Source organism: Micropterus salmoides, unplaced genomic scaffold (genome assembly GCF_014851395.1).
Source record: "Micropterus salmoides isolate LMB-PRFRI ecotype aquatic unplaced genomic scaffold, ASM1485139v1 Ms_hic_scaffold_5, whole genome shotgun sequence".
NCBI classification, from domain to species: Eukaryota; Metazoa; Chordata; class Actinopteri; order Centrarchiformes; family Centrarchidae; genus Micropterus; species Micropterus salmoides.
In genome coordinates, this window is record NW_024044237.1 from 17,297,579 (window position 1) to 17,311,709 (window position 14,131).

The following is a 14,131-nucleotide window of genomic DNA, read 5'->3' on the forward strand; positions in this document are numbered from 1 at the left end:
TCCTTTAGGTGAGTGTAGATAGAAACAGCAAGAGGTGTTGAACGTCTGTTTACATCATTGCTTATGATTCAGCGTTAGCCTGTTCATCTAGAATACATAATTGCAATGGTGATGCTGTTTGTGTGATTGATTACAAGTAAGGGATTATGTTGTTTGGGCAAGGGCAGATAGATGAGACATGTCATTGTGAAGTATTAGTCAGGGAAGACACAAGACACACAGAAGCCATTCAGTTTTATAATTTACTGTGTAGGTGCCTCTATTACATGTTTTTTTTTGGTGTTTTTGTTTTTAAGCTCATTATTTGAGAAAACTTGACAGCTGACAAATGTGCCCTCATAAACACCCACATAACAGACTTATTTACTGTCAAAACTTTTAATAGATTGATTTCAAACATTTCATTTTGGTTGCAATTATTCAGCAATTTGGTGACTTGTGCTTCAGGGAACGTGGTAATTATAAAACACAGCGTTATTTAATCTAAGCAAGGGTGTCCCACTTTCAAAACCTAATTCGATACAAAGTCTTACTTTCGAAGAGGAAACCTTAGAAAATTCTGAACAGATCTGAAAGCGGTACACTGTGGTCAAAATGAAAAGAACTGAAGAAATAGGCCAAGTGATCCATTTACATGGCAGCTTAAGCTTTTTGTGCCACTGAACATTACCCTCTGCCCCTGTCTTCTCTCAGCACCATTACTGTTCAGTCTCTCTCAGTGTCCAAGCAGCATGCCTTTCCTCTTCGGGCTGTCGTACCCAGCAAGAGCTGCTGGGTGGTGAGTGACTGCATCTACTCAAGCTTGAAATCTGAGCCCATTATGTCAACAGATGTTACGGGCAGAGAGGAGAGCAAGCGTGAGAGGAGGGAAGATCTAAAAGAATGATCAGAAGGAGGGAGATACATGTATAAAACAAGAGATATTTAAGATATTATCAGTTTGATAATCAGTCAACGAATAATAGCCCCCAATGAACAAATGAAGCAAGGTGCATTATCAAATTAATATTTTTCTCTGAAGCTGGGATTAATTGTTGGAAAGCAACATAAGTCTACATTAAATGTTATTTTCCTCCTTTCCATAAATTATAAAAACAGACAAGATCTGGGTGTAACTGTATGTTTTACTGACATATACATCAATGGACACTTCTCCAAACTCAAACAACACATACACCCTGCCAGTAGCACTTCATAAAATAAACCAAGACAAAAAGCGTTTGAACAAAGTTCTCCTCCAACAGGCAAAGAGGAATCATGTGTGAAAGCAGAAACTGTTCAAATTAGCATGCCTGCATGTGTCTGCTAGGATTTCCAAGAACACGTATACCACTGATACTCATTTCAAACATTTCCTAAGCATTAGCGTTCTGATCTCATTAATGTAAATGCTGAATAAGTGGAGATGGAGCATAAAGAGAAATAAAATGGCCAACAATTAATACACTCTCCTTGACAATTAATCGTGGGGTATTTCAATGGTCAGAAGTATAAAAGTATTTAATTTAAGTGGCAGAATACAGCTTCACAGAGAAAGTGCTCTTGGGCAAACAGACAGATATTGTCAACAAGACACACCACAGCTCACAGCACATATGAAAAAACAGCTACTCCAGCAAAAGAACTCGATCCAATCCAGTCAGGAAACTTTTGTTTTAAACTGTGGGGAAAAAAACACTGGAGTTCAGTTTGCTCCTTCAAATCTTTGTACACAGAGCAAACAATGGCATTTCAATTGGACCCTGGCACAAGTTTTGTATAGGCTAAATGTAGAATGTGTCTTGTGTCTATAAAGTATGTGTCTTGTTTTTAATGTTTTGACAACAGTAAATGGTAACAATGGCAGGTGGTTTATATCACACTGACTGTTGGCCCCTGTCGGAAGTGCAACTTCATTGCAGTCTTTCAGTCATGGAAACTCCAGCATCCCAAAAACATTTCCATACAGCAAGTGCAAAAGCTTAACTTTACAATTTCCTTTCTTCTCAACAAACTCCATGCAGGTGTTTCCTTTAGATACTTTCTCTAGATCTCATCTCCATTCCCCCTCTCAAATGAGCTTCAGCAGCAGCTCATAGGTGGCATTAATAATCCCCCAAGAGAGGAGTGAACGGTGGTAGTTGAGGTGCGCCCCCCTGAAGAGCTTGGGCAAACTGCCACCCCTTTCTCGCCACACTGTTAGCAGCACCTCTTTGCAAGGCTGGAAGGCTCCACCAACCTGAGACTGAGCCCGGGACTTTACCACATTTAAAGGATAGAACATGATGCCAAGGCCTGCCCCTAACAAACCTCCACACACAAAATCATTAACCAGGTGACCTCCCCAGCTAGTGGCTTCTGGTAGCTGCTCCTTAATGGGCCCACGGAGCCCAAAGAAGAAGACATTGCTAGGGCCATTACGGATGAGTATGGGCACGAGGCCACGGTAACACTCTCTGACACCATACTCAGTCAGAAGTGTCCGGAAGGTGTGGGCTGTGTTGTTGAAGCGCCCGTGGTGCCGATGGTCTTGTAGGAGAGTCTGCACACGCTCAAATGGCGTAAGGATGGCCTCTGCGGTTCCAGCCAATGCTGCAGCAAAGCTTCTGGTCACCAGCTCTGGCACACCGCTGCCACCGGCCCGTTCTAGTAAGACTCTAGAGAAGTCCTCGTACAGGCCAAACATGATGGCCACTGTAGTGCTCTTCTGGAGCAGCGGGGGCAGCAGGCCCCGGTAAAGATTCCTCAGCCCATCCCTCTGCAGCTGCTGCACCGCCTCTGTGACCAACACACCGTGCAGCTGCTGGCGGAACAGGACCTTCTGAATTGGGAAGGTCACCACGATATTGGTAAAAGCTGCAATGGAGCCGCAGACATAGTGCTTCCCTTGATGGCCCAGGCTGCCATTCAAAGCCCCAGCAGGCAGCAGGGAACGGCCTCCTTTAACTCCTGACTCAGAGTCCATGGTGCTAACAGCCATGGGAGGTCAGTGCTCCACAGCCTGTTCCTCCAGCTTCACATCAGAACCGCACTCTTCTGTAAAATACAGATCCTGTGAAAGAGAGGGGAAATATCAGTCAGACCTCCTTAATTAATAATAATGATCTTTTTTGAAGGATTTGTATAGCATTTTCCCCCTTCATGAAATAGTATGATGGCAAAGGGAGACAAGAAACATGGGAATGTGAGACAGTGACGATCTGATGTCAATGGGGACATCGTACACTCACTTACTTAACTAAGCTCTGAACTTTTTAACCGTAGCCACTTACCTTCAACTTGCAGCCCACAACCAGGCTGCCCCAACTGGCCCCTGATAAGAGTAATTACACAACTTAACAGACTGATAAGTGCCAGCTTAGTCATGGGGGAGGAGAGCACTGCGTATTCGTCATCATAAAGTGTTTACTGGAGTTTTTTTAAGTAATAAGATGCTAGTTGCATGCTCTACCTCACACAAAAGGAATAACAAATCTGCTCAAATGAAAGCAAGATCCTCCCACAATAAAAAAAAAAGCATTTAGTATAGGAGTTGTCTAATTATAGCTGTGGCAAAGCTGTGGAGGGGTCACAGTACTCAACCAAAATATCACACAGTTTTAGGTCTGTATAATATAACGTTACCCATAGGCAGTTTACGGACATACCAGACTGCCACACGCCTACAGACGTGCCAGAGCCTGTTATGGAATTTAAAAACTATGTAATAAAAACTATAACAAATAAATTATTGCGCTGATGCCCTTTTCAATCTTCAACAGCAACAACATAGAGCTGTTTGATCACCTAAGCCTATATTACACAAAAGTTAATGACTTATTTTACTCTGGGTTATAAAATAAAGTTAGGCTAAACGTAAATGGTGATGGTTCCTTACCTGCGTTTTGCATTGTCATATTTTTAACCAGGAAGCAAGTATTTTCCTATTAGGTAAAACGATGACCACATTTTGATCTTGATACTTTTACTAAACCAACGGATTTGTGCAGAAGACAACAACCCAATTAGCCAAAGTAATCCGACGCTTCCTTTGAACCCCACCTTGTAGTTATCAGTGGGTTGATACAGACATAAATGCCTAATTTAAGTTAACAGTTCGTTTCCGAGCACGAAGCAATATTACTGACTGTACGAATAGTTACATAGCTAAAGATCAGCTTATCACCGACGGGCTAGCATGCTTACTTAGCTCAATGGCTAAGTTACACACCCAAATGCTAGCCAACTTGCTCATCACTGTTAGTGACTGGGCCTCCTCGGTTATGTTAGTAACAGTCCATCAGATGTATGTTAAAGGTAAAACGAGGACGGACTGACGCGAGACCAGGGTCAGAAATAATGGCTGCATGCTAACGTTACAACAAAATACTTGTCTGCCTAGCATGTGGCTAACGTTAGCATATTCAGAGTTATGGACAGGCGGAGACATAGACAGCAGCTGAGCTGAATGTCAAGAGGCAAAATAGCGCCTAGCAATTTTTGATTGAGCCGGACTTAGAAATTAGTCTTTACCTGCCGTGTGTACCGGTCGCTGTCCTGTCCCTGAACAAACAGGAAGAGTGCAATAGTTTCCCGCAGGGTAAATGGGACACAAGTGTAGGTCGTGTCTGCAACAGCAGGTGACAACAGCAATGCATCTTTAGCGCCTGCGTATGAGAAGCTGCCCGGGCCAAACTGAAGACTTCACTTGCAAATACATACAGTAGTTACCAGTACTGAGCACTTAAACATACATGCTTTCGTGTATATACACACATGCATATACATACAGGCATGCATGAACGAAGGCATGCATTACATTTGGATAAATAGAGCTTGATACTTTATAATTATTTTCCACAGCTGTTGCAATGACATTGATCATAGAAAGAGATGTGAGCAGCTTATGAAGCAAATTAGACAGCTTTAGCTTTAGCCATGATCTGCATTTTGCTTCCACTTGTATAACTTATTATTTTATGTTTATGTTTGCGGTTGGTGTGCCACCCTTTGAGTACATGTCTGTTTGTTTGTATTCTCAATAAAATAAAGATTGATAAAAGTATATGGCGCCAACTTGGGCCAACACAGACCCTCCCCACTCTCACTCCTTAGAGTGTACTCAGTAGTAACACTCACAGCTAAATCATTGGTGTAACCAGAGACATTACTTAATACAGTACTTTACAGTACATACTAAGTGTAACTGGCTGCAGTGATAAGAGTCAGCAGCTGTTACATAAGCACACATGTATACATAATCAAGCATAAACATAAATACATTCTGATACACACACACACACACACACACACACACACACACACACACACACACACACACACACACACACACGCAGCGCATGCCTGTAAATATGTATATGCATGTACATGTACATGTTAAGAGTAGGCTTAAGACTTTCCTCTTTGATAAAGCTTATAGTTACAGCTGGCTCAGGTGAGTCCTGAACCATCCCTTAGTTATGCTGCTATAGGCCTAGACTCCCTCTCTACGCAACCTCATCCCATTAATGCATGTTACTAACTCAACTTCTCCCCTCTCTCTTGTGCTTTCTCGTTCCTCTTCTCCTCCTATCACTTCCTGCAGGTGTTTCTGGCTCTGGAGCTGTGGAGTCTGGATCTGTGGCTGCAGGTCACCTGCTGCCCCCGTGTTCCTGCTCGACACCCTCTACTGCAACGACTATTGTTGCTAGTCCTGTTGTTATCATTGTAATTATAATCATTAACATTACGATTATTATCATTAACACTACTATAAATATCTGTACCATTATTCATTCAGTCTATAGCAACATTACCTTTACTGTCTGTACCTCTGTGTGTATATTATGTAGGCTGCCTCCCTCCCCTCTCTCTCCTTCCATCCCTCTCTTTTTCTCTCTGTTCCTCTCTTGCCCTCCCTCTCTCTCTCTCCTTCACCCCCAACCGGTCGAGGCAGATGGCCGCCCACCCTGAGCCATGGTTCTGCTCGAGGTTTCTGCCTCTAAAAAGTTTTTCCTTGCCCCTGTCGCCTTGTGCTTGCTCTTGGTGGGAACTCTTGGGCTTCTGTAAATAACATATGGTCTAGACCTGCTCTTTTATGAAAAGCGCTCAGAGATAACTGTTGTTGTGATTTGGCGCTATATAAATAAAATTGAATGAATTGAATGAATGTATATATGTATGCATATGCATTAGAGTATATTTGTATGTGCCAGTGCTTAGTACATGTTGTATATAGGTATGTGTCCAGTGAAGCCCGTGTTTGATTATTATTGTCTTGTTGTATTATTGTATAAGTAAGCACACCGTGAGCATTGTACAATCCAGAGTAATTCCTCATGTGTACACATACCTGGCAATAAAGCTGATTCAGATTCCGAAGTACTCAATTTTGGCCTAGGCGGCTTCTCATACCTGCGCAGATTGCGAGTATATGGATGGGGCTACATCCATGGCTACAGCTGACTTCAGAGAGCTTCTGTCACATTTGACACACTTAATTGTACTTTATTGTAATAGTACGATGTAAGTAGTTGATAGTTTGGGTTGGTAGATTATCCCGGATGTTTCGACGCACAACATATGTTGAGTAAAACACTAAAGCGAACAAATTTTCGCGTTGTTTTGGTGAGACTAGCTAATCAGGAAATGTTTGAATGTTGGTCGTAAAGCAGAATGCAGCCTCAGTTTTACGACTACGGCGTGTCGTCATTGTCGTAACGTGAGAGAATGTGTCGGTAAATAAAGGCTTAGCTTTGACTGGTAATTTCAGAATGACTTTAAGATGCTCTTCTCTTTCTTCATGTGCATTATTGTTATGTGTATAAATATAATTGAATAATAGATAACAGTCTGGTGAACGATTGTAGAAAATATGTGAATTGACTGACACATAGCTAACGCTAACTAGCTATGTGTTGCTAGCTGTATTCTGTATTGCAGAGAACAAATCTCTTTAGCTTGACGCTAACCTTGGTCACAGATCGCACTTGAAATTTATCCACCGAGACTTGTAAGAGAACCGTATGTGTTGAGTTGCAGCCTGAACTGCGTGTGGGGTCAGTTTTGTCACCTTCAGCACTTGAAGCTCGGTTCATGTAAAATGTCAGCGCAAAAAGACTGTGAGTTTTTGGTGAAAAGAGCCCGGGAGCTGGTCTCTGATGATCCCTGTGCGGCCAAAGCCTGGCTCATAACTGCCAGGACCCTTTACCCTGCAGATTTCAATATCCAGGTAACATTGAGAATTTCCACCAAACCACCGCAGTTATATGAATGTACATATAAATCAACCATTAAAACGTGTTTGACATTTGTGATTATGTGAGCTGATCCTCTGTCATGAGTCCAATGTTACAGTTTGGTTGTTTTCACAGTATGAAATGTACATCATTGAACGCAACGCAGAGAGGACCGCTTCAGCAGGGAGACTGCTGTATGACATGTGAGTTACAGTGAGCTGTCTCTATGGTTGCTAACTTTAATGTCAGGTGCCCTTTGCTAAATCTGAGCTAACACTTGCCAATGAATTGTCCATCCTTTAGGTTTATAAACTTTCCAGATCAGCCCATTGTTTGGCGGGAGATCAGTGTCATCACAGCCGCCCTGCGCAGTGACTCACAGGACAAACATGCACAGTTTCTACGAGGTAAGAGGAGTGTAACAGCCTCCTTAGGATCCAGGCCATGCAAACATTAGTATACATTAGTGTGATACTGAAGAGTGTCTGTTTTTCTAGATATGTGTGTTTGTCTTCCTCAGGCCTTTTTGAGACACTGCCTGGCCGTGTGCAGTGTGAGATGCTACTGAAAGCCACAGAGCAGTGTTTCAACACTTTAGAGAAGGCGGAGATGCTGCTCCTCCTTCTTAAGCGCTTTCCAGAGTCTGTGGTTCAACACGGGGTGCGTAATAATAACACAACGTGTTGACATTTGGACCTAGAGTAAATGGCGCTACAGCAGTCACTGGTAACATTCTGCCATATGTTTAGGTCAATCTAGGAGAAACATTGCTAGAGGCAGAGGCATCAGAGAATGTGGAGACTCCTGTCAACTGCTTCAGAAAACTTTTTGGTGAGTGTAACACTTTTCATTAATTTGCAATAAAACAAAAAAAAACGTTCTCACCAATTCTTTCTTATTATTACAGTGTGTGATGTCCTTCCTTTGGTCATAAACAACATGGACATGCGCTTGCCGGCCAGCCTCATGCAGAAGTACATGCTGAAAGCAGCTGAATTCTACATCGGCTATGTGACCCGTGGACCCTCACCTGATGTACAGATACAGGGTAAAGCTGCACCGTGTTGATGTTGCTTTTCTCTCAGTGCTAACCCAGTGTGGTCACATTAACCCTCAAGATTTCTTGCCCTACATTAGGGTCTGTGTTGATATGTTTTCTATTCACTGCCTACCTTCCTGCTCCTCTTTTTTGCTACAGGCTCTCAAGAAGGTGGGTCTCTGAAGTCCCCCAGCATTTCCCGTGGCTCTCAGCGATACGTGATTGACGGCCTGTCGGAAAAGTCGTCAGTGGTAGCCGAACCTTGGGAGAGGCTGTTAGATATCCTTGCTGTGGTCGGGGCACGCTGCGAGTGGCAGGGAGACAAGGGACAGAGGTCTGTCTGCCTGTCAATCAGCCAGGACTGTTTTTCAGGCTCATTCTGTATTTATTTATTAGTTACATCAAGCTTAAGTGAATCCAGTCTCATACAATAAATCCTACTTTAGAGAGGTGTTGATTTAACTTCATGGTCATTTTGGAGGCTGTAGTTTTGTGGTGCTGTTATACGGAGAGTTTTTTCTAATATTTAATCTACCGTCATCGATTTAAATGGATGAATAGTTTTTCCTGTTAGCCCATATAAGAGAAAGAGACCCCACAGGAGTCCAGAGAGATGGATAGTAAAATGTTGTTGCAAGGCAGTGCGTGTTTTCAGGACAAATGGACAATACAGATTGATATGTAGTAGTGTAGGAACTAATTTGCTAGTGCTGTATATGTTGTATATTATGTTATTACATAATCAGTAATAAACATATAATAACTGTTAAATGTTAAGAGTAATAATATGAATTATTAATAGAAACAATTCAATTGAACATTACTGGTGTCCGACTCAGTGTACTAATGACAGTTCCATCATGTGTTAGGAAGTGTGAGTGAGAAACATAGGGAAAGAAGTTGTTTAGATCATTTATATTTCTTGCAGTACTTACAGATGTTATCTATACCTCCTATATGTATAGCGTTTTTAAACAGGAGCATAAATGTTTTTGTGGTTGTACCTTATGCTCCAGGAGTTATGTGGACATGCTGCAAAGAGTGAAGGAGCTGTGTCGCTACCTGCCTGGTCTTGAAGGAGACACAAGGTCCCGCTGCTGCAGTCAAGTGGTCATCTGTGCTGCGCTCGTCCTCTTCCGCAGCGCCTTCCTTTACGTCTCAGCTGTACAGCCGGCTCTGTTCCAGGGTCAGCCTTTGTGTTTGCAAGCACACGAAAGTCCCCTGCGCTTTTCGGTCTAGGTCTTCAGGATATGCACGTTTAATGTCTTTTCAATTAAAGCTTATATGATCGAATGATGTGTTTTATGTTCTGCAGGTGTGAATGCGTTGAGTTCGGGGCCGTGGATCCTGGTAGAGGATTTGAGCTCGGTGTATAATGATGTGGAGGTGGAAAGAGGAGCATTGAAACATGCACATAAAAAACGCAAACTGGCAGACGGTAGAGAGAAGACGATGGTGAGGACAGATCAGAAATCATTTACTTGTTTCTAACTGATTTTGGTGAGGGCAGAGAAAGACCGACAGATCACTTTAAGTGTGCACAGTTGTTGTGTACGTGTTCTTGAATAGGTTTCAGTATGTGATTATAGTGTGTTTCCATTGTATCTGCTGGTGTGTGTGTGTGTGTGTGTGTGTGTGTCACTGTAGAGCTCAGATGATGAGGAGGGGTTGGGAAAAGGTCGCGGTCGGCACATTTTAGTGAACAAGACTGAGATGCTCGGCTGGTCTGAGACTCTGGAGAGCTTCCGCACAGCGAGGGAAAGCTGGGATCTTCTTCACTCACATGATGGCCTGGAAACTGGTAAACACCTCTTCTGTCTGTGACTGACAGGCTTCAGTCATCGTATTATATATTAAACCACTACAGCTGCAGATGGTGTTTTGGATTTTAAAACATTTCTCTGGACAACTTTTCTTTGTGTCTCCTTGGAGGCAAAAGGTAGAAAATTATTATTTGAGGGATTTTGTAACATTGCATTTTAACAGAGTTCAAGAAGATCTGTGCCTCTTGGAAGACGGACAGCTGGCTGTGGTTCAGAATATTCCTGTCCGACATGATCATATACCAGGCAAGACACCTTCTGACCTTTCATCGGTGGTATCATTCATGGGGTTAAGTTTAACTTAATAGGATATAGCAATAACTATATGTAACATAACAAAACTGCTGACAGTAAGTGGATGAACCTGAGGGACATTTATTATAATGAATACATTATAGTTTTCCTAATTGGGAGATATTTATTTATCATGCGGTGTCTGTGACTAGATGCTATATGTGTGTCTCTCCAGGGACAGTACCGTAAGGCCCTCTCCAGCCTGCACCAGATGGCTGTAGTACAGCAGCCTCAGCCTGAACAGCAGAGCCCCTCAGGTCAGGCCAGTCTGGAGCACCACAGGGCCCTCATACAGCAGGCCTCCTGCCACTATGCGCTGGGAGAGTACAGGGTACACACTCGCACACACATGCACACTTTCTTATAGGGTTATTAGGGGTCAGGAGACATTCATATACAAACACAGGTTGCATGTCTCTTCATTCTTCCACCCCCTTTTCCATATTCTGAATGCACCCCTGGTTCAAAAATATGATGTTAAACCTTTGTATTGAGCAGTAATTGCTGTCTCTTTTCAACATCTTACAAAATCTGCTGAATTTAGAGATATGGTTTAAATAATATCAGGTCGGCTGAGTCAGTGAACTCTTTTAAGTCCCTTCTTAAAACATACTTTTATAGGAGAGCTTTTCCCGATCTTATTTGACTGTATTTTATCCCTTTTATCTTATTGTATTTTACTAATTTTATATAATTTTTCATGCTCTTATCTTGTTTTTTTTGTATTATTCTTTACACTTGTTAAAGCACTTTGTAACTTGTTTTTGAAAAGTGCTCTACAAATAAGGATTATTATTATTATTATTATATGGCACAAAACACAACACTGTGTAATCTATAACACCAACTGGCCTGCAGATGGCGTTATAATTAAGGTCAATTTTTGAACCAGAATGAGGTTTATTGCCGAGTAGGTTTACACATATACAAGGAATTTGCTTTGTTATTTTGGTGCATAACAATAAACATAGTTGGTGAAAAAATATAACAAAGATAAAGCAAGTACTGAAGGTCAAAAATCCTAATATAAAGTATAGAATTGACAATATGATGGGGGGAAAAAATACATCTTTGAAAGTATAATAAAGGATAAATGACATTTGACTTAACTTTCCCAGATGTTAAAACTTGTGTATGGTCACTAATCATTTTCAAAAAAGTTTTTTGTTTTGAAGCAAAAAGATATCCATTACAGACTGACAACAGGATTTAGAGTACACATAAGAAGTACATAGACAGTGTATTTTCATGACACTTCATGATTTGTTAGTGTAATAGCCCTGACCTGTTTACAGATGTGATGTATATGCATTGTGCTGTATCTTTTAATCAGATGGCCTGTGAGAAGCTGCTTGACGTTGTCAGCGGGCTGGTGCCCCCGAACCAAGAACCAACAAAAAACCCAGAGGATCAGGGTAGAGTCAAGACAAAAACGAGGAAAGGTAAACCCTTCCTGCTTTTGTAAAACGACCTTCAGGTACTGATTCTGACCTATGAACAGCTTTTGACTGGTTATTTAAAATTGATATCTAATCTACCTTTTGTGCTGAGCGCAAAGTGGTTTCATATTTTTGACAAAAATGGTGGCATTTGTGTGAGTCTGTGACTTGACAGATTGTTGTGACCAGGGACAACCACAAGTTCCCTTTACATATTATTGAGAAAAATATGAATGACACCATTCATCATGTAACTGTGTAATAACTGATTATCATATCTAGGTAATGACCTGAGGTTGCTTCCCTGCACCAGCAAAGCTGTGTTACCTTTCTGTCTCCAGCTGATGCTGGCCTGCTTTAAGGTACTTCAACTAGTTAAAAGAGTGAATGGATGACGTTTTAGAATATATATTATTTTTATAGTTGGACTGTGATAAGACGAGCACAATCTGTGCTGATGCATTTTTCTGTATCTAGACTATTTAGATATTAAACCTTGTATAACCCCCTTTGTCTTTTTTTTCCATTTTGTCCAATCAGCTCCGTGCCTTCACAGACAGTCGTGACGACCTGTCCCTCGGTCATGTGGTGGTGCTCCTGCAGCATGACTGGCCACAGGGCGAAATGCTGTTTTTAAAGGCAGTGGAGAAGATCTGCCAGCAAGGCAGTTTTCAGTATGAGAATTTCTTCAACTATGTCACCAGTATCCTTTTTTGTAACCACGCATTGGCAAATGATATGATTTTTTTTGTGCTCTCTTGCCTCAGATGTTAGTTTCCATAAGCTCATTATTTTTGTCAGATATTGACATGCTGGAGGAGTTTGCATACCTGCGCACTCCTGAGGGAGGGAGGATTCAACTGGAGCTGCTGCCCAATCAGGGCATGTTGATCAAGTAAGCGCCTCGCATCCAGAAACCTTTCAGTTTGCATCGTGACTCCGCACACTCCCGTTCTGTTGCTGTTTTCAGAGAGAACAGTGCTGTTGATTGAAGATCTAAGTAGACGTGGCCTGTGGGGACAATGTTACTTTGAACTGACAATGCTGTTAACAGAGCAGACGTTGGAAAGAGAAGGGGTTTATGGTGAAAATAAAACTTATATGAAACTCCTTCATTCTTTGATTTAGAAGTTAAGACGTTTGAATGCACCCTCACTGACAGTTGTTGAATGTTGCTGTCCCTCAGGAACCCTAGTCCCGCCCTGGGGGTGGAGTTAAATACCCTCCTGCTACAAGGGGTGCAGACGATGGACAGGTACCCCAGGCCCATCCTCCCACAGTCCCATCCCTCCCCCACACCAGTCACCCTCCCTTCATTCCCAACTTCAAGGCTTGTCATTCTCCCAGTTTTGATTTGGGCCTGTCATTTTACATCAGGAGTTAGTCGTTCTTTGATTTCCTGTCGGCGTTTGTTTATTTTGAGTTTTTGCTCGTCTTTGTGTGGTCATCACTGTTGTTGCTGTTGTTATTTGAGAATGATGTTGGTCTTGTTGTGCAGTCAATTTAATTTTTTCCCCCCCTTTTTCATAACACTTGATCTCATTTCATTTGTGGACATGTTTTTTATGTGGTTCTTATTTTTGATGATGAAACTTTTGTCATGACATAAATCTTAGTCTCTGTGTTTTCTTACAAATCATCTCATAATAATACATTTCTGTTTTCTTCCATATGTATGTTTGCGTTTATTTTTGTGTGCTTTTATTTATTTATTTTTTTTACAGACACCACACAGTGACTCGTGGGATCACCAAAGGAGTGAAGGAAGATTTCCGTCTGGCCATGGAGAGGCAGGTGTCGCGCTGTGGAGAGAACTTGTTCACTGTGCTTCACCGCTTCTGCATCAACGAGAAAATCATCATCATCCAGTCCCTTCCTTGACACCTGGCCTATGACTTTTAAACCTTTTCATAGTTGATATCCTGTTCACAGTTTTAGTGCAGCTGGACTGACTTTATGACCCCAGCACTGGACTCATTTCTCACGCTCCTGTCTTTTGTCATCCCACACTGAACTCTTAAGAAAAGAGCAAGTCTCCTTCCTTTAAAAGTGGATCTCTCTTCTCAGTGAGTTGGAGAGAATACCATGTTTCTGAATCTACTGTGCTCATGCAGTTTTCCTTGTATGTGTGTAGTCTTTTTTTTCTTGGTTTTTAACCACAACATGTGCTTAACCACATTTAAAGTGCTTTAATCGTGTTGTGACATTTTGTGGGAGTCAGCGTTGACAAAAGAATTAAGAGCATTTTTGATATTCTTGTGCAAGATTTATTGTTTTTGTTACAAATACAACAATGGCAGACATGTTTCTATTAAATGTCATCTAAATGATTTAAAGAAG

General features: G+C 41.8%; 2 protein-coding genes across 6 annotated transcripts; one reads left to right on the forward strand and one right to left on the reverse strand.

Annotated features, from left to right (window-relative positions):
* Positions 1 to 363: 363 nt before the first annotated feature.
* Positions 364 to 6,442, reverse strand: slc25a51b (solute carrier family 25 member 51b). Of its 4 annotated transcripts, none has more exons than XM_038700369.1 (2): positions 4,492 to 4,647; positions 364 to 3,031 (listed from the first exon to the last, which is right to left on the reverse strand). In XM_038700369.1, exon 2 carries the CDS (start codon positions 2,957 to 2,959, stop codon positions 2,051 to 2,053), a length of 909 nt encoding a protein of 302 aa, XP_038556297.1. In that variant the 5' UTR covers positions 2,960 to 3,031; positions 4,492 to 4,647; the 3' UTR covers positions 364 to 2,050. The 4 variants fall into 4 exon arrangements, with proteins under 4 accessions (XP_038556297.1, XP_038556298.1, XP_038556299.1 ...); XM_038700370.1 differs by lacking the exon at positions 4,492 to 4,647 and adding an exon at positions 3,857 to 4,362; XM_038700371.1 differs by lacking the exon at positions 4,492 to 4,647 and adding an exon at positions 3,252 to 3,295.
* Positions 6,443 to 6,610: 168 nt separating this feature from the next.
* Positions 6,611 to 14,121, forward strand: ints10 (integrator complex subunit 10). Of its 2 annotated transcripts, XM_038700366.1 has the most exons (18): positions 6,611 to 7,189; positions 7,332 to 7,399; positions 7,500 to 7,603; positions 7,717 to 7,856; positions 7,946 to 8,027; positions 8,104 to 8,244; positions 8,395 to 8,569; positions 9,252 to 9,421; positions 9,551 to 9,690; positions 9,883 to 10,036; positions 10,222 to 10,304; positions 10,528 to 10,683; positions 11,686 to 11,794; positions 12,074 to 12,153; positions 12,332 to 12,494; positions 12,593 to 12,686; positions 12,978 to 13,046; positions 13,516 to 14,121. In XM_038700366.1, exons 1-18 carry the CDS (start codon positions 7,061 to 7,063, stop codon positions 13,670 to 13,672), a joined length of 2,214 nt encoding a protein of 737 aa, XP_038556294.1. In that variant the 5' UTR covers positions 6,611 to 7,060; the 3' UTR covers positions 13,673 to 14,121. The 2 variants fall into 2 exon arrangements, with proteins under 2 accessions (XP_038556294.1, XP_038556295.1); XM_038700367.1 differs by lacking the exon at positions 12,978 to 13,046.
* The last annotated feature ends 10 nt before the right edge of the window (positions 14,122 to 14,131 follow it).